The sequence below is a fragment of the Saccoglossus kowalevskii genome, chromosome 22 (assembly GCF_978046115.1).
Source record: "Saccoglossus kowalevskii chromosome 22, keSacKowa6.1, whole genome shotgun sequence".
In the NCBI taxonomy this organism is placed as follows: domain Eukaryota; kingdom Metazoa; phylum Hemichordata; class Enteropneusta; family Harrimaniidae; genus Saccoglossus; species Saccoglossus kowalevskii.
In genome coordinates this window covers 10,419,620-10,442,267 of record NC_140662.1, presented here as the reverse complement: position 1 = coordinate 10,442,267, position 22,648 = coordinate 10,419,620, and the positions used below count along the sequence as shown (strand labels likewise).

The 22,648-nt window shown below is 38.2% G+C and overlaps 1 protein-coding gene across 2 annotated transcripts; it reads left to right on the top strand.

Moving 5' to 3' along the window:
• Positions 1 to 1,699: 1,699 nt before the first annotated feature.
• Positions 1,700 to 21,761, top strand: LOC102803277 (uncharacterized). 2 transcript variants are annotated; one of them, XM_085495519.1, is made up of 3 exons: positions 1,700 to 1,832; positions 18,453 to 18,975; positions 20,411 to 21,761. In XM_085495519.1, the coding sequence occupies exons 1-3, from the start codon at positions 1,811 to 1,813 to the stop codon at positions 21,498 to 21,500; spliced, it is 1,635 nt and encodes a 544-aa protein (XP_085351645.1). In that variant the 5' UTR covers positions 1,700 to 1,810; the 3' UTR covers positions 21,501 to 21,761. The 2 variants fall into 2 exon arrangements, with proteins under 2 accessions (XP_085351645.1, XP_006823239.1); XM_006823176.2 differs by lacking the exon at positions 1,700 to 1,832 and adding an exon at positions 11,197 to 11,541.
• The last annotated feature ends 887 nt before the right edge of the window (positions 21,762 to 22,648 follow it).

The window sequence follows — 22,648 nt, the reverse complement described above, 5'->3', positions numbered from 1 at the left end:
CGGTTGTCCCTAAGCCTTATTTCAGTTTCAACGCTTTATAAAGAATTGCTTGCTTGTATAATAAAGCGGTTATCCAACAAGAAATTACCGCGTTATATCACAAGTTTTTATGTTCGATCTCCTCACCAGTCGCCCCTGAGTAACGATTGCAAGTATATTTTGATTAATGTTACTGTCGATTATTGAAAACCACCGGCGATAGTAACTTTGAAGACGCATCATCAACACACTTAGATGGCGTGCTAATTATCATAAATTAGCATATAATTAATAAGCGTATTTTCGTAAAATTGTCATTTCTCCGCCTCTTTGACGCTTGAAATTGGTCGCCACCAGATATCACATATTAGTAAAGCTCGTTGTTACTCTCTTTCTATTCGTGGATATTACAAGACCGTGAAAGGTGAATTCTCGTACAATGATGTAATCATGAACAAGTCATTCGCGCAATAGCGACATTCGTTGATATCGCACAATTACCTCAGTGAAACTAAAATTTGTTCTGAATTGTCAGCAGGTTCTCGTACCAGTGCAGTGTTACCATAGCGACATCACGTGCGCACGTTTTGTTTACACGTCGTTGCACTGTTGTTTCGAATCAATAACTTGCATGTTTAGGGTAGAGTATAAACATATATTACAGGAATTTTATAAATAGATTGTTTAGTAATTGTATTTAGTAGTGGCAACTTTGCAAGGCTTTAACCGTGGGACACATCCCTGGTAATCACGTGATCGTGCCAACGACTGCAGCGATTGGCTGATCGCAAGTTTACGCTTTGGAGATTTTTAGGAGGGAGTTTGTAACACTTTGTAAAAGAAGGTACAAGAGGAGTGCACAGCGAAGGGCTACCCCAGCTGACGGCTTGGACGAATAAAGCTAGAACATCCGTATAGAACGAATGTGTAACCTTTCGGGTAAAAAACCGATATCATCTCTATAGTAAGTGTCATCTGCACGCTCGCCGAAGCCTCCTCACCTTCGACGCCAGTGTTCAGAACATCAGCAGCATCCATACGGGCGTGATAACCGTCATTTGTATCGGATTTGTTTTCTGTTATCTGTACGACTTAACAAACGCTAGCACCAATGCCTGCACTGGTTGGTCATATAAACCATGTTTACGAATCTGTATTAAATTAATATAGGTCGGCTGTTGTGACTATTTTATTTTATATTTATATTTATTTCATATTCATCGACTCAAATACTCGGGTAACATAAATTATGACGCGTACAAAATACTGTAAGTATGAAGAAATATAAAACCTTTCATTTGTCAGTATTCTGCATTTTTCGGACACATTCGCATTGTGCCAATCCCGACGGCTGTCCCGTCACAGCTTCAACTCCGACCACTCACATCAAGCGGTATGATGTATCGTCACAGTCGCTGGGGTTTTGGCCATAGGACAGTTATTTCTGTGCACAGAGTAACCAACACTCGGCCGTTATATAGCTGATATTTAATATGAGTGACCATATCGTTTTAAAACGACGCATTTTAATGAATATATTCCATATACTAATACGCGACAGACAGAAAGCTACAGTTTGAAAGCAAGGGAAATATTCTGTATGCAACCGTGTATAAACAATATAATCACCAGCGGGTGTGCGTGTTTTTATTGAATCTTATATAAATCCTATTCATAAGAGTGGTATCACGCTCATAAATGCTACACAGACAGTGTCAGTTGGACGACGACGTTGGCGTGTTACATCGGATGGAGTGTACAACGTGTAGTTGGAATATGTCTGTCGTTGTTACTTTCTTTCCCATAAGTGCGTGTGTGGATTCATGACTAAATGCTGGGTAACACGTGCACAGGTAAAGTTGTTCTATTAATAATTTATTAAATCGTCTGTTAATATTTACATTATCAACGTGTAACCACGTTGCTGATGACGATGATAACATCGGCGATACGCCACCTTCCAGTTCGCATTAGAACACTGAAACCAACTGCACACGGAGATGCACACTGCTTGAGTACAGGTTTATGTCAATACCAACCTTTTTCAACAAATATACTGTTATAATATGTCGATGTAGTCTCAAAATACAGGAAATACGTAACAAAATCAAACAAAGCGCTGCCCGGCAAGGTCCACGACTCCTTTAAGGCCCGGTTACACCGCCCGGACTTTGTTGGTGCGTTCCTTCAACGGTAAGGAGAGGGGACGGAATTTAGACAACGCTCGTCACCGCGCACAAAATGGGAAAAAATCGAAAACATGGTCGTTGCCTTAGAGGTGCACCGCTGAAGCCGGCGTTGCTTTAGGTTGGTTTAACGGTAGCGAGCGGTAGAGCGGTAAACCTTGATAGAGCGGCGTTCCGCGCATGCGTGCGTTGGCTCGACGGGGTTTTAAAGTTGATTTAGCGGCATACCGCTCGGGCAAAGCTGGCGAAGCAGCGGTGGTCAAGCCTTCAAGATTTCTGCGTTGGCCTAGCGGACCCAAGAGTCCACGAATTTGCGTCTAGCGGTGCCAAACTTGACTGGGCGTTGTTAGAGCGGTGGTCGGGTGGTGAACTTCAGTTTGCCGGAGCGGAAAATAGCCCGCTCCTTACCACTCGCAATATTTTGTGCAGCTCAAAACTCACGGAGCGGTAGGAGGGACAATCAGCGGTGGACTAGCATATACGGCGTTCCTTAACGGGGCCAACTTCTGTTAAACGGTGGTGAACGGTAACGAGCGGTGATGAAATTTTTTCACCGCTCCAGGAACGCTCCAACAAAGTTCGGGCGGTATGACCAGGCCTTTATTCTTTATTCGAACTGTGCAATCGCAGATCGAATGTCACAAAGCGCGTAGCTCAGCGCGCGAAACTAGCGAAACTCGCGGTAAGCGCGACTAAAATACACACTAAATCGCCACAAGATCTTAGTTTTCTCTCTAATAAGATACTAGTAGTCAGACAGTGAACGCAAACCTGGCAAACTAATCAGTTCATGAATATTGTCGCGTATCGTGTTCTCCTGACAAGTTATTGGCGTAAAACAGGTAAATTCAGAAGGAAGGTACCTGGATTGAGGTAGACATACGAATATGGCAGCAGGTCGACCCACGAATATGTCTACCTGTAGGGGGAATCTGATTGGCTGTCGTAAACATTAATAATACCTTATTCAGGAAATAGTTATTATGTTATTTTGTTAAAATCAAATACTTCATCAGTTAGCAATATATTAGTTCCAATCCAAATATCAGGTTGTGTTAGAACTTATTGTATGAACTCTTATATGGTCTTCTTGACCTATAAGTACAACTGGAAATCAGTACCACGCGATCTAATGGAGTTTGATACTCAGCATTTTCCGAAACTTGGTGGTGGTTCGAATCACGTCAGAGCACGTGATAAAAATGTTTTCTCGAGAACTGTTTAATTTAAAACACTTCCGAAAGGAGGAGCACCAACGATGTTTTAAACCAAAACACCAGACTATACATGTTTCAAAAAGTGTTAATGTATAAAACACATTTGTGTTCATTAGATTAACTAAACACTTGTTTTATTTTAAAGTACTTCAGAAAACAAACAAACAAACACACAATATCATGCAATGTTTCAACCTGAAACACCCAGCTATACAAGGCTCATAAAGTGTTTATTTACAAGACGTGGTTTTATGCTGTATACTGCACGCATATATTCCTGTATGTTGCCTTGTGCTTACCATGTACCCGTCAGTTCAGTTAGTAATGAAATTCAACATGCACTGTGTTATTAATGTTCAAGTCAGTAAACTGTATAACGTAGCGCTATACAAGCATTAATTCAGTGTGGACTGATCAATAAATTCATGTTCTTTATAGCAATTATTCTATTGGCGGAGCCACAATTTTGACTGCCATGCCAATCTAGTATGGCGATCACCACGCACCTGTGTAAATTTGCGTATAGCTTAAACAACTCCCTCTAAGTCTCTAATAATAAAAAAACTATTTCTCTGTTATTTAGAAATATTGTAAATACAACATGAACACTAATATTGAACAATGATTGAGGTTTCTAGCTCTATTGGAGGATTTTTTTGTGCGAACGACGATGTTCACGACGCACACCGCCATATGTTAAGTGTTCAGGTAACTGGCGGCGTTTGTCGAGCGAATGCTCATTCAACGATTGGAAACTACTATCAGGAACACGTGGACATGTAGCATGTTCGTTAAACAAAACTTGGACCGAATACCTTTTAGATTTTTGGAAGGAAAGTCGGCCGGGAACCGTAAGTTATTCTAAATAAATTCAAAAGTGTGGTGGTATTATTACTCCCGTACAAAATGTGTGGAAAATTGAAATTGATATAGCCAGCGTCGACAGACATGTACGGGTTGGTGTGATTACACGACTTCACTCAAATTAATGTATTTTTTGCCGATATCCTTCTGATACAATACATAATCTGAGTTGCCAAATATGAGTGTTACCGGTGTGTCGTCAAATTTTAGTGTTCACATTACATGTGTGTTCCATTAATATTTATTTTATAACTTAAAATAATATCGACTGACGCGCAGCGAACTTCTTTGTGTCTCAGTTTGTCTGAGTTTGTGTGAAGTCCGGTCAAACGCTGGTGGCAGCCATGTTTGTTTTTATTATTAGAGGGCGCTTACGCGCGTGATCATTCCATATTTGGAATTCGCATTTCCTTATATGGTAGGATGAAAATACCCGGACGAGCAGCGAACTTCTTTGTGTTTCAGTTTGTCTGAGTTTGTGTGGAGTCCGGTCAAACGCTGGTGGCAGCCATGTTTGTTTTTATTATTAGACGACACTTACGCGCGTAATCATTCCATATTTGGACTTCGCATTTCCTTATATGGTAGGATGAAAATACCCCGTAAAATACCGCAAAATTACAGCACGCTGTAACTTATGGCGTTACGGTGACATATGTAAAATAATATTTTATATCACATATTTCGGATTCAAATATCGCATTACTGGAAACAATAATTATAATAAATTAAACATTGCTTACTGGATTTTGATAATGTTATTTTTTTCAGATGGAAGTTGATTTTGCTAATAATGCGAATTAATTTTAACTACGTTCTCTGTGCCAGAAGAATTCTGGTTACGTTAATACACTTTTAAAATACCACACTGCTCCGTTTTGGGGTAATTAAAAAAGTAGTGAAAAAAATCAAAAGATCAAACTGTTAGACGGATAGAAAGATGAATTAAATGGAATAAAATGGATGTAGTGTGAAGTTGCAGATTCATGGATTAAAATATAGTAAATCTATTTCTAAGGAAGATGTTACTCTGGAATTAATGATATTTTATTTGTATTTTTTCGCCCGGGAATTTGATGTGCATTCCAGACAAGAACATAAGGTTGGACAGGTTCATTTATTTCGACGAAACAGTTTAAAGGTGCTATTGTTTGCTACCCAATTATTGGGCATTGTCTCTACAGTTTCATGAACGTTTTGAATATTAGTAGACACACTTATTCAGCAGCTCACAGGTTGAGGACTCCTTTATGCGATTGTTGATCACAAAACACATCATTTGATACATTTTACTCATAAACACTTTGTAAAATGTATTTCGGGTGCAGATAATGTATATTGATAATGCTTTTGAAACCACGATCTGCATGGAAGCACATTTTAAAATGTGTCTCTGATACAAGCACTTTCATTATTTTGTTTTGTTTAAAAGCACTTTTTTTAAAGTGTTGAGATAGTGAACACTTTATTAAAACGTGCCATTAGTTGAGACACTTTTTTAAGTGCTGTGATTATAAACACAATTTTTGTTTGCTGTAAGATCTTTTAAAATTGTTGTGACAATGCACCTTTCAATACATCTTCCTGGTTGAAACACTTTGCGAAATGTGTGTTCAGTAAAAGCACTTTTATAAGTGTTGTGATAATGGACACTTTTCAATACGTGTTTCAAATTGAAACACTTTACTTCCCGAAATGTTTCAATCAAACCACTGTCTAAAAGTGTTTCCAATATATGCACTTTCCATAATTAGGTAGATTATAAACACATTTTGCATTAAGTTAGTCGCATTAATCAATAAATCAAGGAAAAGAAGTTTTATTAAAAAAAAAATATCTCATTTGCAATTTTACGAAAAAAACACTATGTGTTTAATTATTAACATTTAAAGTGATTTTAAGAGGGGAGCATTTTTTTTTAAATTTCAAAAACATTTGGTTTTCCATTGTATAGATAATATTATGATTATTATTATCTGGTTGCTGTCACTGATATGTCGTTACTTTGTTCTCCTCCGTATTAGATCTAGACAAAACAAGTAACCTGTAGAATACTGTGTGGGTAATATTTTTTATATTGATTTTTGTTGCATTTGCAGCAAATAGTTACCAAACAATGAGAAATCTATAGGATTGAATATACCCCACAGCTGGCTTCACATGCATTGTTCATAGTTCATATGGTGCTTACACCAGGATTTAATTACAGCACCTAGGCGGTATGTGGTTACAGCTTAATGTTCGAGTAATCGCAAGAAATTGACATGACAATAGAAATTCATTAAAGACTGCCACTCCCATGCAATTAACAGCGAGTGAAATTCCTGGGATTGAAACATATATTTTGAAGTCACTGATGTAGGCAACGAATAACTGCAAGTTGACATAAAGACGAGGTAGTTTATTTAATCAGTGGTAAACTAGAGGCTGAAATTATAATTAATTTGTTTATTTCAATTTCTCCTGACGTCAAATAGAATACACTGGTGAAACACGGTAGTAACTGTGGGTGAAAGGATGTTTTGGGGTGTAGTTTACATTGTATATGGAGTGGTAGGGTCGGGTGTAATGTGTTCATTTCCAACTATTATGAAGTCACGTAGAATTTCACTTAATTTATTTTTGCTGACATGTTTTCAAGCATTACATGTGAATCTAATTTTCACTGCGCTGTGTCTCAATATAGTATGAGGGAAATGGCATATTCACTGGAATTTATTTCAGGGGAAAAATGTTTTCAGTGATAATGAAGTATTATGACAGATACCCTCCCCGTGGCTTTCATTGCGTATGGAAGTTATTTTCACGAGTGATGCGGTGTATCCTGCTGCCGTACTTTCACGAGCGAAGCCACGGGGAGGGTGTGGGGTTCTGTTATTATACACATGTCCCATATTTGATTATTTCATATTAAAAAAAGAACGTGCAACAAACCGGGATAGAAATTTAGATCGGGGAACCCAATTGCCCATTAATATGCTCCAAGACAGTGCTGCGACCTAGCAACGCTTGTCAGTGTAGAACGCGTGTCGCTGTACGTGTGAAAATAAAATAATCAGACGTCTAATTTAAGTCATTGTCCGAATAAATAACTCGTGGATGTTTAAGCGCGGTGGTCGTAGCACAGCGCGTGTTCGAATTTCATGTAAATAAACAATGTATTTTACACGCGTTGTATACGTCGCTGTGAGTCCCATATCGAACAGGACGCGACACGACGACTGTCGCCCTTTAGTTGGGACCACGACAGAACCAGAACTTAAACTGGGCGACTACGATACACGGTTGATGTTGAAGTTAAAAGTTCCTCCACAGATCTGTGCATTGGCAAACATGCCGTGCAACTGCGGTACTCCACTGACGGAATGACTTTCGTTGAAATCGGTCGTCGCTGACTCGTGAGCTGCACACTACAACCTCGTTTGTGATGTTGCTTGCTTGTCGTGGATAGACTGAGTCTTGGTTACCGGTTAAATTTTGCTAATTTGGCGTTGGTAATCTTTATTTGGAACTGAGTAACGCCGCAACGTCGCCAGCAGAAACCTCATGGTATATCGATGTTGATGGTTGCGGCTCCATATTAATCGGAGATTTTACTGCGGGTCCAGGCAGCGGGTGGATCTTCCGAGAGCCCTTCAAGATTTATAAAACTCAGATTCCAGGTGGTCAACAAACATTAAGTTCTCCCAATCCTAGTATTCTATGTGATGTACATCTAACATGCCAAAAATGCTGGTGAACGATTTGAACCTGACAAAAATACTTGAAATAGATACCAGGAAGGGGAGGGGGGTAAAAGAAAAGTTATATAACATTTTATTATTCAATAATTTATTAAAATACACAAGTTTGTCCAACTCCCTGTGATACAACACCTCAGACATAGCTCATTGTACTCGGCTGGAGTGTGGGCAAAAAGTTACTATTTGAATTTTTGATATCTTTTTTCATTAATGAGAAAGTTGACCCCGAAGTTAGAGTAATACCCCAGACCATTCGTCCCGGTGTTATCGCTATCGCCACACGAGACTCCAGCTTGTCTCCTATACAATTTGACTGCGCACATCCAGAAAGTAGATGTAGCTGTGATTGGTGGAATACTAATGAGTTGAGTGTCAATCAAACGCCCACGCTATCTTTAGTAAACAAAGTCACGTGACACGCGCCATTTTAGTTTTGATTAGTTCATCGGATCGGAGTGTCGGTGCTCGCCATCCATAAATCAAATCAAAATGATTTCTAAGGAAATTGTCGCGTCAGCAGTGGACAGTGTCTTAAAACACATCGATGGCATCAACTCTATCAAAGAACAATTGAAGCTATATGTAACAGGAAAGATACTGTCGCTTTTTTGCCGACTGGTTTCGGAAAATCGCTTATTTTCCAAATTCTTCCACTTGTCATCAAAGAACTAGGGTTAGATCCTTTCACAACGTCGCACTGGATCAAATTGGAAAGACGATTTCCATAAGTTATCCCTCCTGCTTTTCCTGGCTTGAATAAATTCACACACGACTTTAACTGTCCACAAACTCGAAGACTACACGAACACAGTCTACAATAGTCGTCCGCAACAATATGTATGTATTTCTTCGGTGTACTGATGCACGAATGCACCATGACACGGTGTTTCTCGGGTATGGCCATCGCTGAGAATGCCGCCAGCGCAATTTTTCACCCAACTCGCGATTCTGTTTTGCAACATTTTATCAATATTCCCTTTGACAAAATCGCCGACAAAAGCACCGCTTTGCTGATCTTTTGTTCTATAATTCTTAATGCAAACACCGACCCTAGTAGTAATTAGTAACGTCGCCTAGTACATATGAACGGTCGTCATTGCAAATCGAACATCCTTTTGAAATTTGGACGTCGGGCAGGCGATTTCAAGGCACCGCACTTAAATATTAGCAACATATTTTTCTGAGCGGTTGTTTATTCTCTTTCAAACGAGACATAAATGTGACGACATAGTCGATCCCTTATCCACCGCTAAGAATGCCGCAATGTTTCGTTCGTTTTGCAACATGCCACTAATCGTCGAAAAAAACACCACTTCGACGGAAGCTTGCGTAATAAGGGGGTTAAAACAAGAAAACAAATGCCATGTTTAATACATATCGACCTGTTTTACTTGCGAAAGATATCGTTTCGTGCGACTTCGGAACGCGAAGGAACACACCAACAACGTTGAATTTACCGGCTATCTTCCAAATATGGTATATTAATTTATTCAGTTGTTTATTTAGAGTGACGTCCGCGGTCGAATGCGATTGGCTATCGATGTCAGTGCAAAGGTTATATGAATATTAAAATTAAGTGGGCGGAAGGAAAATTGTATAGGAGACAAGCTGGAGTCTCGTGTGGCGATAGCGATAACACCGGGACGAATGGTCTGGGGTATTAGAGTAACTGTTCAGCAGGAATGGCTTTTTAACTCTTCTGTGATTTTTTTTTTTGGCTTGGCTGATTTTGTCACGGTTCATACTTGACAGGCAGGTCGTACCATCACTAATTGGAAAAACAATCCTGACCCACCGCTACCATGGCAACAGCCAAAGTCTTGTAATAGCAGTGCCCAAATGATCATGCCTTTTATTTTGGCTACGTTGCGCACTGGTAAGAGATCACCGGCGCCGACATTGTTACCACTGTCAACGGAATCCCAACGCAGCTTTGAACTTTGAATAAAATGTAAATGCTGCTTCCAATCTAGAAAATACTATCGCAAAACGATTGGAAATTATACATTTAACGGCTGAATACGTCCTAACAATAAAATAAAGTGACTTCTAATGACTGCCATGTTATTTTGCAAACCTCGTATAAGGTGCCCGGTTTTAGTTATAAACAGACGTTAGCTTCACGTTCATGTCCCTTCCATGATAACAGCCGAAAACATATTGCTTGTTTTTTACCGGTTTTCATTGGCAACCGAAGTATTTTTATTTTGTAAACAAATTTTCGTCTGCTATTTTTATTCAGTTCAAATCGTTCAGCAACATTTTTGGCATATTAGGTGTACATCACATGGAATACTACGATTGAGAGAACTTGATGTATGTTGACTGATTTTTATCATAGTACGAAGTACCAGGAAGTTACTCAGATCCAAATAAAGATTACCAACGTCAAATGAGCAACATTAGACTGGTAATCAAGATTCATGTAATCCATGGCTAACAAGCAACATCACAAGCGAAGTTGTAGCATGCAGTAAGTCATCCCGTCAGTGGAGTACCGCAGTAACACGGCATGTTTGCCATCAGCATTGTATTCAAACGAATCACGTGGTGTGCCGTTCTCGTTCAAACCCGGGATTCGATCAATAGGGGAGTCCCATTAAAAAAACACATTGCAAATCATGCAAGTTCAACATTTTCAAACCAATATACTAAAACAGAAATGCTCAGAGATGTAAATGAAGGATAGATATTACTTTTCACTATACACATCTCTGTTGATACTATCCCTCACATATTGTACTCCCAATTACTCCTGCGTAAAATGGACTAGCCTCTTCATGTTGACATTCAGACTAAAATCACGTGACAGGCTGTTAAAATTGGCTGTTGCATACTCTTTCGCCGGTCTGGAAAATGTGTTTAATTAACTCACATTCAAGCAACAATGCAGATTTCCCAGTGGGAGTGAGACTATTCAAACTCTGCCACTAAAAAATAGGGGTGTTTTCAGCAAAAAACGAATAACCCTGGAATACACACAATATACTGAATTTCGGAACAAATCGTGCATTACTTACAGCAGCAGAATACCACAGAAATATCAGACGAAACATGAAAACACTATATATTGTATTTCAGCCTGAACCCTCTATATTGCAATTCAAGGAATTAACCCCATATGTGCATCCATTTCCCACCTTGGTATCACCCACCCCTGAAAACAAACTCTTAATACCACGCTGAAGCGTTTGGTAAAAATGGTGATGGTGATGGTCGTGCAAAGTGTGCTTTCGTTCACTATGAGCCACCGGGGAGTACATCATTATTATTCATATATTGGCATGCGTACATACACGTACCTAAATGCCAACCAATGGTGATTGATGTGTTAACCCAGATTTTTTTTGTCCACAAAGTTAAAGTTAGCTGACACGTGGCCATTGGGGTAGGATGACACGTTACTGTGTACATGCATTTGAGTGTACTTGTGACATTTATGAGACGCAGTGAGGGCAGCATATGCGGTTCGTGTTTACAGATAAATTGTAAACGTGGCCAGCATGGGCGCAGGAACCATAATGGAAATACGTTATAAAACCCACACAGAAGGTCAGTACAAGGTATTATGTTGTATAAGGTATTATTGTCTGTTATTATTGACTATCGTACTGCCGTCATTGGTCTCACTGCTTTTGATTGCGTTGACAATAAAATCGAATATTCAAGAGTGTTGATGTTTGTCGGCGCTGTATCGGTGCAATATTAACATAAATAGGCAGCCACATTCGATTTCACCACGTTTAAATGTCACGGAGCCGTTTGGTTTGAAGATTTCGTTATTTTCTGCGCCGTCACACGCTAGTCATGGAATATTCACGTCTTTATTCACCAAATAAGAGGTGTAGTTTTATTTTGTTTTCGAATCTGGGATATAAAATGCCAACTCGTTTTGTTTACAGTAGTAGCTCTATAGTCGCATTTGTATGCAGTTTCTGTTTCTATCGTTTGGATAAATAAAAAATTGCCGAGGCTGGTGCGATTATACGGTGGATTCATTTATTCATATTGTCTATGTAATGTGACATCTGTCTTTAATAACTGAATGCTATGCGTAAAGCGTGACACACTCTCATAGACAATTCGTGTGCATAGTAGTTTTATGGTGATTATCAGAAATACGACTTGTAAGCGTTGAGTCTTATACTTAAGCGACTGACTGTACGAAGTCACGCCAATGATTGTACTGTGCACGGTGGTCATATCTGCAGGTCAAAGGTTACCGCTGGCAGTTGTGTCAAGTAGCGGATCGATTTTCAAGTAGCGGACCGTTTTTTTTACGGTAGCAGACCTAGTTTAACGTAGCGGAATGTATTTGTCAAGTAGCGGGCAATGTTCAAGTAGCAATTCAATATTCAAGTAGTAGATAGATTGTACAAATGAGGTGCGTATTTAAATCCGATTATACAAAAAAAATACGTGCTGCCAACTCAAAATCCCCGACTTCAATCTATAGAGAAAAAATGATGTGAAATTCTGACAAGCTTTAAAACATATATAATAATAAGCACACGCACACGCACGCACACGCACGCGCGCACACACACACACACACACGCACGCACGCACGCACGCACGCACGCACGCACGCACACACACACGCACACACACACACACACACACGCACACACACACACACACACACACACACACACACACACACACACATTTAGTATGAAAGACACATAGTTGCTGTCGACATAGGAAGTAAAGTAAGCAAATAACACCGAATAAACGGCAAGGTAAAGACTATGTCTAATTATAGTAAATACGTACTGCGTGCGTGACTCGAACCGGCGCTCGCGTACGGCACCTAATCGCCTAGCTTCACGCCACTACACGTCTTCCCCTCGGCCACCGGGCATCCCCAAAAAAGGATGCTTAATAACCGAGCTTATTACGTGCAGAGAACGTGAAACCCGTCCACGCGATACGCGCCACACAGCATGGCCAGAATGCGGCAAAGGCCTTCAGATCTGGCTGTATTAGGATGGTGAAAGTAATGGTACAGCATTTTAACAGTGAATAAGTACTGAGAAATAATTTTTAAACTCATAGTTGCTGTCGACATAGGAAGTAAAGTAAGCAAATAACACCGAATAAACGGCAAGGTAAAGACTATGTCTAATTATAGTAAATACGTACTGCGTGCGTGACTCGAACCGGCGCTCGCGTACGGCACCTAATCGCCTAGCTTCACGCCACTACACGTCTTCCCCTCGGCCACCGGGCATCCCCAAAAAAGGATGCTTAATAACCGAGCTTATTACGTGCAGAGAACGTGAAACCCGTCCACGCGATACGCGCCACACAGCATGGCCAGAATGCGGCAAAGGCCTTCAGATCTGGCTGTATTAGGATGGTGAAAGTAATGGTACAGCATTTTAACAGTGAATAAGTACTGAGAAATAATTTTTAAACTCATAGTTGCTGTCGACATAGGAAGTAAAGTAAGCAAATAACACCGAATAAACGGCAAGGTAAAGACTATGTCTAATTATAGTAAATACGTACTGCGTGCGTGACTCCGTTTATTCGGTGTTATTTGCTTACTTTACTTCCTATGTCGACAGCAACTATGAGTTTAAAAATTATTTCTCAGTACTTATTCACTGTTAAAATGCTGTACCATTACTTTCACCATCCTAATACAGCCAGATCTGAAGGCCTTTGCCGCATTCTGGCCATGCTGTGTGGCGCGTATCGCGTGGACGGGTTTCACGTTCTCTGCACGTAATAAGCTCGGTTATTAAGCATCCTTTTTTGGGGATGCCCGGTGGCCGAGGGGAAGACGTGTAGTGGCGTGAAGCTAGGCGATTAGGTGCCGTACGCGAGCGCCGGTTCGAGTCACGCACGCAGTACGTATTTACTATAATTAGACATAGTCTTTACCTTGCCGTTTATTCGGTGTTATTTGCTTAGTATGAAAGACATATAGCGGGTTCTACATATGGAGCCATATGCATATCATTTTTTTAATTGAATCCCATACAAATTGAAGCGGACAAACAAATGAACTAATTAATCAGTACCATACTGGGTCAGATATTTGTCCTCAAAGTAGGGGTTACAGAATAAAGAGGTACGATTTGCAGGGACATGTATAGATGGTAACATCAATTCGCTCTATTAGACGGTATTACTTAAACCAAGAATTGAGACATATAATTCACAATATATGTATTTCCACATAGCTATACATTTTATATAAAAAAAAAAAACTTCGTTAATGTTTGTGTTATTTTGCATGTGGTGAGACGTAAATAATAGTTGAACATGTTGGACTTATCACACTAATATGACGGGAAACAAGTGTTGCCACAACACATTACCGAAAATACCCATGTATAGACTATAATGTTCGTGACTAATTCGATTCTGGTATAAATATTTGGTTTTATACTTTGATACCAAATATTTTACCGAAATTAACTATTTTTTGATGCATTGTTTATATGCTATGCTAAAATTCACGATGAATTGAAATAGACTTGTCGTATATGAATACAAACATGTTGCTATACAAGCTTTAATAAATTAAAAAAATGTAAAACTTAATAATATGGAAAAAAAATCAAAATTGCCAACCTAGTGCAAAGACCGGAACATAAAAATGGTAAGACAATGCCAACTTAATACAAAAACAACATAGAAATATCAAGAAAATGCAAAGAATCAAGAATCTGATGCAAAAACAATATAAAAATGTCAACTTTATGATAATATACTGATTTAAACACTCAAATAAAATTAATTTTAGCATGATTCACATGAAATTCGACCGCGTGTTTCACAAAGATCTTCATATTTCCTGATAGAAGTGAGTAAAAAAATGTGATTTTTGAACAGTTTGTCGAGAATGGTTTATGCGTCCTTGGGACAATCCATTCCAAGATTAGGGGTAACCTAACCCTGTTTACAAACAAAAACCTCTCAAATCTTCGCCGTTTACCTATGTTTTCACAAAAATTAACCATTTCGAAACAAGACACTAGGAGGGACGCTAGAATCTCTGTTTCTATGGAAACTAGTAACCTCATCCCTCATATATATCCCCAGAACTGAAACCTAATTGATAGAATATGTAAGAAAAACAACAAATCAGGTTAGAAAAGAAAGTACTCTTTCATAAGGGATAAATCATTTAAGGTAGAGATGCAGGTTCGTGGGCACTTGAGAGTGATTTTTTTTGGCTATAGACTGTTAAAATTTTGTAGATTTGTGGATAGTGGAACATACTCAAAAAACAAAAAAAACAAATATAGATAACAGGTGAAAACATTCTCTCTTTTGAATGCTTAGCAAGATTTAGCAAGGCTGTACGTAAATAATAAAAAAACATGGTGAAAAAAAATGACGGGATCTCCACATTATGCGCTATATTTATGTAACTTTTAACAAAACGATAATACATTTAAGTTTGTAACTGTTACAGCCATTTTAATTATGAGCATTAGCAAACTTCTTACTGGGTGAATTGTTATGCAAATTAACAAATATCTCAGCTTCTTTTTAGTGCACATCCCAGAACTTAAAAAAAATAGCTCCTAGACGCTTCGACCTTTTGTTTTGAAATTTTCACAAATGATTGACAATGTGTTTATCTTCAAAACGCCGTCGGGGCATTGTTTTTGGTTGAACAGTGTTACAACAATCGCACAGACAACTAGCCTGGGTGTTAATTTATGCATAAACTTGAAGTAGTGAAATTTGAGCTGCTGCCTTGCAAAATTGACAACTGGTAGACAGTTTTCAAGACGGCACTTTCTTCATAGTAAACAGATGTACCCATAAACCAATTTTGATAGGAAACAGAAGCATGGTTTAGAAGCTAATTTTTTTAATCATTTTTGACCAAAAAGCACATTTTTGTGCATATTTCAAACTACGGTGTCCTTAAAAAAATACTAACAAAATTTTAAAATTCATACAATAAGCTTTCCGAAAATATATAGTTTTGTGGACAAGGAAGGTCATCTTGGTTTCCTAATTAACTAATTAAAATACCTGTCAGGTAAACTGCATCTCTACCTTAATGAGGTGAGGGGACGGTAGATATACTTCCAAATAGAAATATAGCACTGGCATTGAGGTATTTAGTCTCAATTTAACAGGACAGTTCATTGAAACGCCTAACAAATCCCACCAAGCCCTAGAATGGAATTTACGAACACGTTCTATGCTATGTCAATATACATGTAGATTTAGTGCAACCGTATGGTTCACTTACGATAGTTTAATTATTATTAGTTATTAGTAAATATTAATCGTATTTTCTCCTGGTACACACTGTGATGGGTCTATGTATTTAATACATTGTTCAGCGTTTCCGCTAACATTATCACGAAATGTGCTGGCAGTTGCTCAGCAACGGGGTATTATGAAACAGTCTAAACCTAACGACACCATTGTCGGACATCGCGAGTGACAAGCAGTGTTTACTGATATAACTCGTATAGTCCATCACGTGACACTTTGTAGGCAATGTGGGTATATCATGTTATACCAGTTGGATTCAATGACGTGCAGTATTAGGCGGGATTTGATAGAATTCATAGCAATTGTCATAGGTGAGTACGTTTCTGGTGCTCTATAGTCTCAAGTATGACTCTCATACCTGCTAGGTACCATCGATCCAACGAACAGATTTTCAGAAATTTAACGTTTCATACCATATCATTTTCTCGAAAAAGTTAGCCGTATTATACTGCTGCTGTTTCTCGTAATTGGTAGCTTTTTCGTGTTTGTCAATTTGGTAACATGATTACGAGAATAACGTCTTACCTGTTTCAAAAATCCACGTTGGTGTCAACCAATGCATATCGTAATCCGTTTTCATATATAGGGTAATACATAATGGGTATTATTATGGGTATTCATCGTATCATATTAGGAAATGCGAATTTAAAATATGGAATGATTACGCGCGTAAGCGTCCTCTAATAGTAAAAACAAACATGGCTGCCACCAGGGTTTGACCAGACTCCACACAAAGAAGTTCGATGATTCGGTTATAAACATTTTGGATTTCGGCATTCCTATGACGTATCATTGGAAGGAAAAATACATGATAATAAAGTTATTACGAGGATACCTCAGAGTATGTACTCATGCAGTACACCGTCGCATCGACCTCCGCATCGATACTTCCGTTGTACTGTCTTCGTGCATACTTTGAGGTATCCTTGTAATAACCTCATAGTATTTGCGAATAATTTACCACTTGTGCCATAGGGTTTAAATTTACCATATTTTTATTTGATCAAGAATAAATGCTGTCTGCTAGTCGTGTTAACAAACATATTACTATCCAAATATGCGTTTAGAACGCTATTACGCGCGCGTATACATTAACGCTGGCCAACGCATTACTCGTCCTACGTTGGGAACATGCATGTATTGTTAATTTATAGCATGCTAACAAGTGGTGTTCATGAGGTAGAACTAAATGACACACTAATCTACTAGTTTTTAGACCAATATCGGGTGTTGAATCTTGACTAAATCAGCTAACATTTATCTCTTTTCTTTTCAACCGCGCTTTAACCTGATCACTCTGTTCAACTCGTATCACTGGGCCGCATTTCTACAACAATTCACTCTCATCCAATGTGATATATCCATACAACAATGAATAAAACATGAGGCAAAATATTTATCATTAATGAGCACATACGATATAATAAACGAATTATTCAACAAAACAATAAAATATACTGTTCGATAATAGTGAGATGAATCCTGTCAAATCGCTGAGATTGTTAAATTAACTGACAGTGGGATGAATAACATAACTTCTTCCGCGAATTCATGAAATTTTTAGTGCAATATCATACTAAGTCAAATGCATTGCCCAAGGACATGCACGACACGAGCTTTTCGTAGCGACTTGATAGATTGCTCAATTTCTTCACTCTTACCGACACAGGCATATCATTCAGTATCATTAATACACCCATGTAATAGATCCACATTACTGTTTAAAATTTTAAACCAAGGCACCCAGCAAGTAAATAACACTGAATACACGGCGCGACACAATGCCGCGATTCAGTGGAACGACACATATTGAGGCAGCAAACCCAAGTCTCGTGGCTATCTCGCTTTGAACGAGATCTCGGCGGCCATTGTTTCTAAGGTATGTTAAAAAATATAAACATTTGGACAACGAGATCAGCTGCTGAACTATTTCGTAAATATAAACCCTTTTTCTGAAGGGAAGTCGATGCAAAGTAATATATTTTGTTAAAAACATGGCTAAAAGACATGACCACGCTGTAACCACGTGTGAACCAATAGTTCAAATGTTTTTAACATCTTTATTAATAAATTACACCACAAGATATAAAATCTGAATAATTTCAATAAAGCTACTTAGTGGTTGCCTAGATACAATATGTAAATGAAGAGGTGTCGTTGAGAGTGATAAGGTCAACATAATAAATAATCTAATTTGTTTGCAGGGACAATGGTTGGTTTCGCCACTAGAAATGGACTGTTTGTCATTCTTGTGTTCAGTGTGATAACGACAATAATACTCATTGCCCGGATGCACGCACCTCAATTTGATTTAATTGACGATGCATCAATAATCAAGTTGTATGTACGAGGCAAAGGCGAACAGCGACAACTGCGGTTGAGTGAGCTAGTAAATATGGCAAGAGCGCACAATATTGTGATCAAATATCCAACAACGTCCGTTTTATCTTCAAACTTAATCGTTTTAGAAAACGATTCGCCAAGTTTGCCTGACCGCATTCTTGGAAAAGATTCTAATGCGAATTCTGTCAACATTGTCGAAAATGACAGAAAAGTGTATAGTCCGCCTGTAGTCCTGGACGAACATCTTCCTAAATCTTCAATGAATATACCTCAAAAGGAACGCGATGTGCGTGAGCCGAAAGTCAATAACCAAGAAAACCAGAAAGCAAAGATGACTTCTTTATATCAGAGGTTGGCGATAAACACCAATTCATATTCGTTCAGGTATGTTTCTAATTTCATTCATTCATTCATTCATTCATTCTAGTCTTCTAATTTGCAATTATACTGAGCATGGCGAAGAGTAACAGATTAAAAACTACTACAATGTTTAACAAATCTGTTATTGTAATGTCTTGAATTAAATATCCTATTTATCCCGTTTTTCCACTTCGAAGATTATAAAGGTCAACAACAAATCGCAATGTTCAAGTAATCGTAATAGTGTCTATTCAAGATACTGTAGAACACTGTAGCTCATTTGCATAACATATCCACAATCATGAACATCGATTATCGGCAGTCTACCTTATTGCGATTAGGAAATATATTAATTTTGAAGGGATGCTCTATTTTCAGTTTCTGTAATGTTTTAGTAATATAATTACCAATTCAAACCGTGTTCCTCCCACTAGTCATAACACTAGACATAGAAACAATGTCACTGCATGGAACTTTGAGGTTGGGATGAATGACGTCTCAAGTATATGCAGCTTCATACTACATACCGGTACTAGTTGACATCTCAAAGTAACATAAATATTCAGACTAGACTAACTCCTATAAATTATTCCTGAAGGACATAGTAAAATGCACAGAGAAAATGGCGTATTCTGTAATAATCAGATATAATGTCAAAAGTTCAATCTGCGTGCAGGTATCAATGAAATCATCGGTACTGTTATTACATAGTATGGAGATTATTACACTGTAGTAATGCAGATTTAAAGGGTGGTGGTCGTCGCGCCGCGCATGTTCGACATTTGTGCTGATAAAAATGTATTTCCCTGCAATCCATTGCGCTCTTCTAATGAAAGTCACAAGTACGGGTTTTGACCTGCGTGCAACGTGCAATAATCACCACAGGTAACTCATTCGATGCCCTCCTATCACCAAAGGAATTATCAAGTCTGCGCAACAGTCAAAGTCGCCATCTTTGTTCAGATGAGTAACGTATCTCGTACGTACGTGGCGCAACGACCACCGTTTTTTTAACATCAATATGTAAACCTTTGGGGCTATTATAATAGATACACATATTACACAATAACCATACAATTTTTGTTTTGTTTTTTCCGGGAACATGCTTGCGAACAGATCATCGATCTATATGAATTATCAACTTCAAGAATCGGTGGACCAATTTACGCCAAAGTTGTTATCCACGATTTCATTCCAGTAGAAAAATTACGAAAGAAATCACAGATAATAAAGGGTCATTAGTTCGGAGGGAGACTAATACTGTCCTACATGTTGGGCTACTCATCTTTGGTTATTTCATGAAGTTACTCGTGTCGATGGAGGAAATTAAGGAGGATACTCGAGTACAAAAAACAAACAAAAACAACAGCCATGTTGTCGCTCAGTGGAATATTTTATTATGTACGCATGCGCATTCATCTTTCATTATTTAAAGCTGGCTTGTGTAATTTTTTTTCAGTGACCTAGAACAGCTCAAAGAACAACATGATCTTAACGTTCGAACAAACCATGTCACTGGGTCGCCTCTTGTTGAGAACTGCCAGAGACATACAAATATAGTGTTTCTAAAAACACATAAAACAGGAAGTGACACCACGTCTCAGATATTCATACGATTTGCAGACACCAAGAACTTGTCCATTGTCTTACCCACGGCAGCATGGAGTCTTGGATGGCCTTTTGCATTTGAGGAAAAAGACTACATACATCCTCCAGACAATGCCAAGTTCAATATTCTGTGTCTGCATTGCGTGTATAACAGAAGCGCTTTTGATAAAATCATGGCAGATGGTACGAAGTATGTGACTATCCTACGTGACCCGTGGAATCAATTCAAATCGTCATTCAGTTATTTTGGATGGAAAAGACTTGTTGAAAATGCAGTGGGAAGTACCTCGCATCATTTAGAAAAGTTTCTTAAGAATCCTGGACGATATTACGATTGGGAAAATGCTAAGATCAATAAATTCGTGAGGAATTTCATGTCATTCGATTTGGGATTATCTCCCATGTACTTTGATAACGTAAACGCTATCATGAAATTTGTGGGCTCAATAGAAAATGACTTCGACCTTGTGATGATTTTGGAATATTATGACGAATCCCTGATTCTCTTAAGACGAATGTTGTGCTGGAAACTTGAAGATATACTCTACGTGCCTATTAACGTGAGAAAAAAGATCACACCCGTTCAATCGTATGCCGAACAATTATATCGTCACTTCAGTCAGGCTGATTTCACCCTGTACGAGCACTTTAAGAAAATATTCCTACAGCGTCTGGGGGAATCACATGAAATCCGCGAAGAAGTTGGCTATTTCAAAAAGATTAACTTAGACTTTTTACTTTTCTGTAAGCAAGTGGTAAGAGATATTTCCTTGTCATTTGAGGTAGAAAAAACAAAATGGAATGATGCATTTAAACTCGACGCGTCTTACTGCACTAAGTCAAGATTTTATATCCCTGATTATGTTCATGAATTAAAACAAACGCGTTATGGCGTACGTGCGACGGAACCACACAAAAATGCAACATATTGGCCTCTCTAAGAACGCTGCTTATAATAAGACGCTCGAAATGGTTTCGAAAACAAACTTGTTACGTGTACCCTGGAGCCACGCTCAAGTAACCCAACTTAATCATTTGCTTACCTATTTTTGTTAATCTGTTTTTTTTATCTTTATCAGCATAGGTTTCAGACTCACCAGACTCTACCCATAAGTCTGTCCCATATTTACATAATAAATAAATATAAAAAAAAACTTGCTATTATATCGGAATGAAAATAAAACAAGTCTGTAAAAACCGTAGCATGTGTTGTTGAATCAACTTATCCTTGCTGGAGATCCCGTGAAATATTGCAGTTTTGCAGTTAAAAAAATGACACACACATTTAATATTATTGCGATACTATTACATGTATATATTAACAATGCTTCAAGTGTGAAAGATTCGACTAGACCTAACCAGAATACTACCGAGTCTCCGAGACATGTATCTTGGTGTAGCTGTCGGTAACTTCAATTAAAAGGTCATTACTTAAAGATAGCTCACAATGGGCACGTCAAATCACACACTCAAAAGTCAGAAAAAGTATATTGTAGTTATTTTTTTCGGAAATTTTATTTAATGTATTTTGCAAAGGGTTAGTACATTCTACAAGTTCACTAGTCTACCATAGATTGTACAATGTAAATATAAATCTCCACGAGTTTTGAGTATTTGACAAGAATGCCGATGGTAAGCGGTCAACAGAAGTCTATTTCCTCTGTGTTAGCGACTGATAGTTGTCTGCATTTCGTTAAAAGAGCTGTAAATTATATATTGGTATCCTCACGTTGAAATGTCAACACATTCTTACAATCATAACATCAACCATACGTCAATCGAGAAAATGTAATCACGCCCTCAGCGTTCAATAGAGCCCGCAATTATTAACACAGAGGGCGGTATAAATGTTATAGAACTAAACAAACTAAATGGGATGTACTTAATCGTTGTTTTATTTTTTACTTAACTCTATATATTTTATTATTACAGATATTCAAAAGATATTCGATTCGATACAAAAGTAATTATGTTTTAAATCAGTTAATGTCAAGTTAGACCGTTAAATAGATACCGATTGTTATGTGTGTATTCAAGACACATTGTCATCTCAGAATGTCTCATTTATATTAAAGTTTGTATCAAAATC

Excerpts from the sequence above, each read along its gene's own strand:
- LOC102803277 (XM_006823176.2), top strand. The coding sequence starts at position 11,493 with ATGGGCGCAGGAACCATAATGGAAATACGTTATAAAACCCACACAGAA. Across the intron at positions 11,542-18,452 it reads TTATAAAACCCACACAGAAG|GGACAATGGTTGGTTTCGCC; the intron begins GTCAGTACAAGG and ends ATTTGTTTGCAG. Across the intron at positions 18,976-20,410 it reads ACCAATTCATATTCGTTCAG|TGACCTAGAACAGCTCAAAG; the intron begins GTATGTTTCTAA and ends ATTTTTTTTCAG.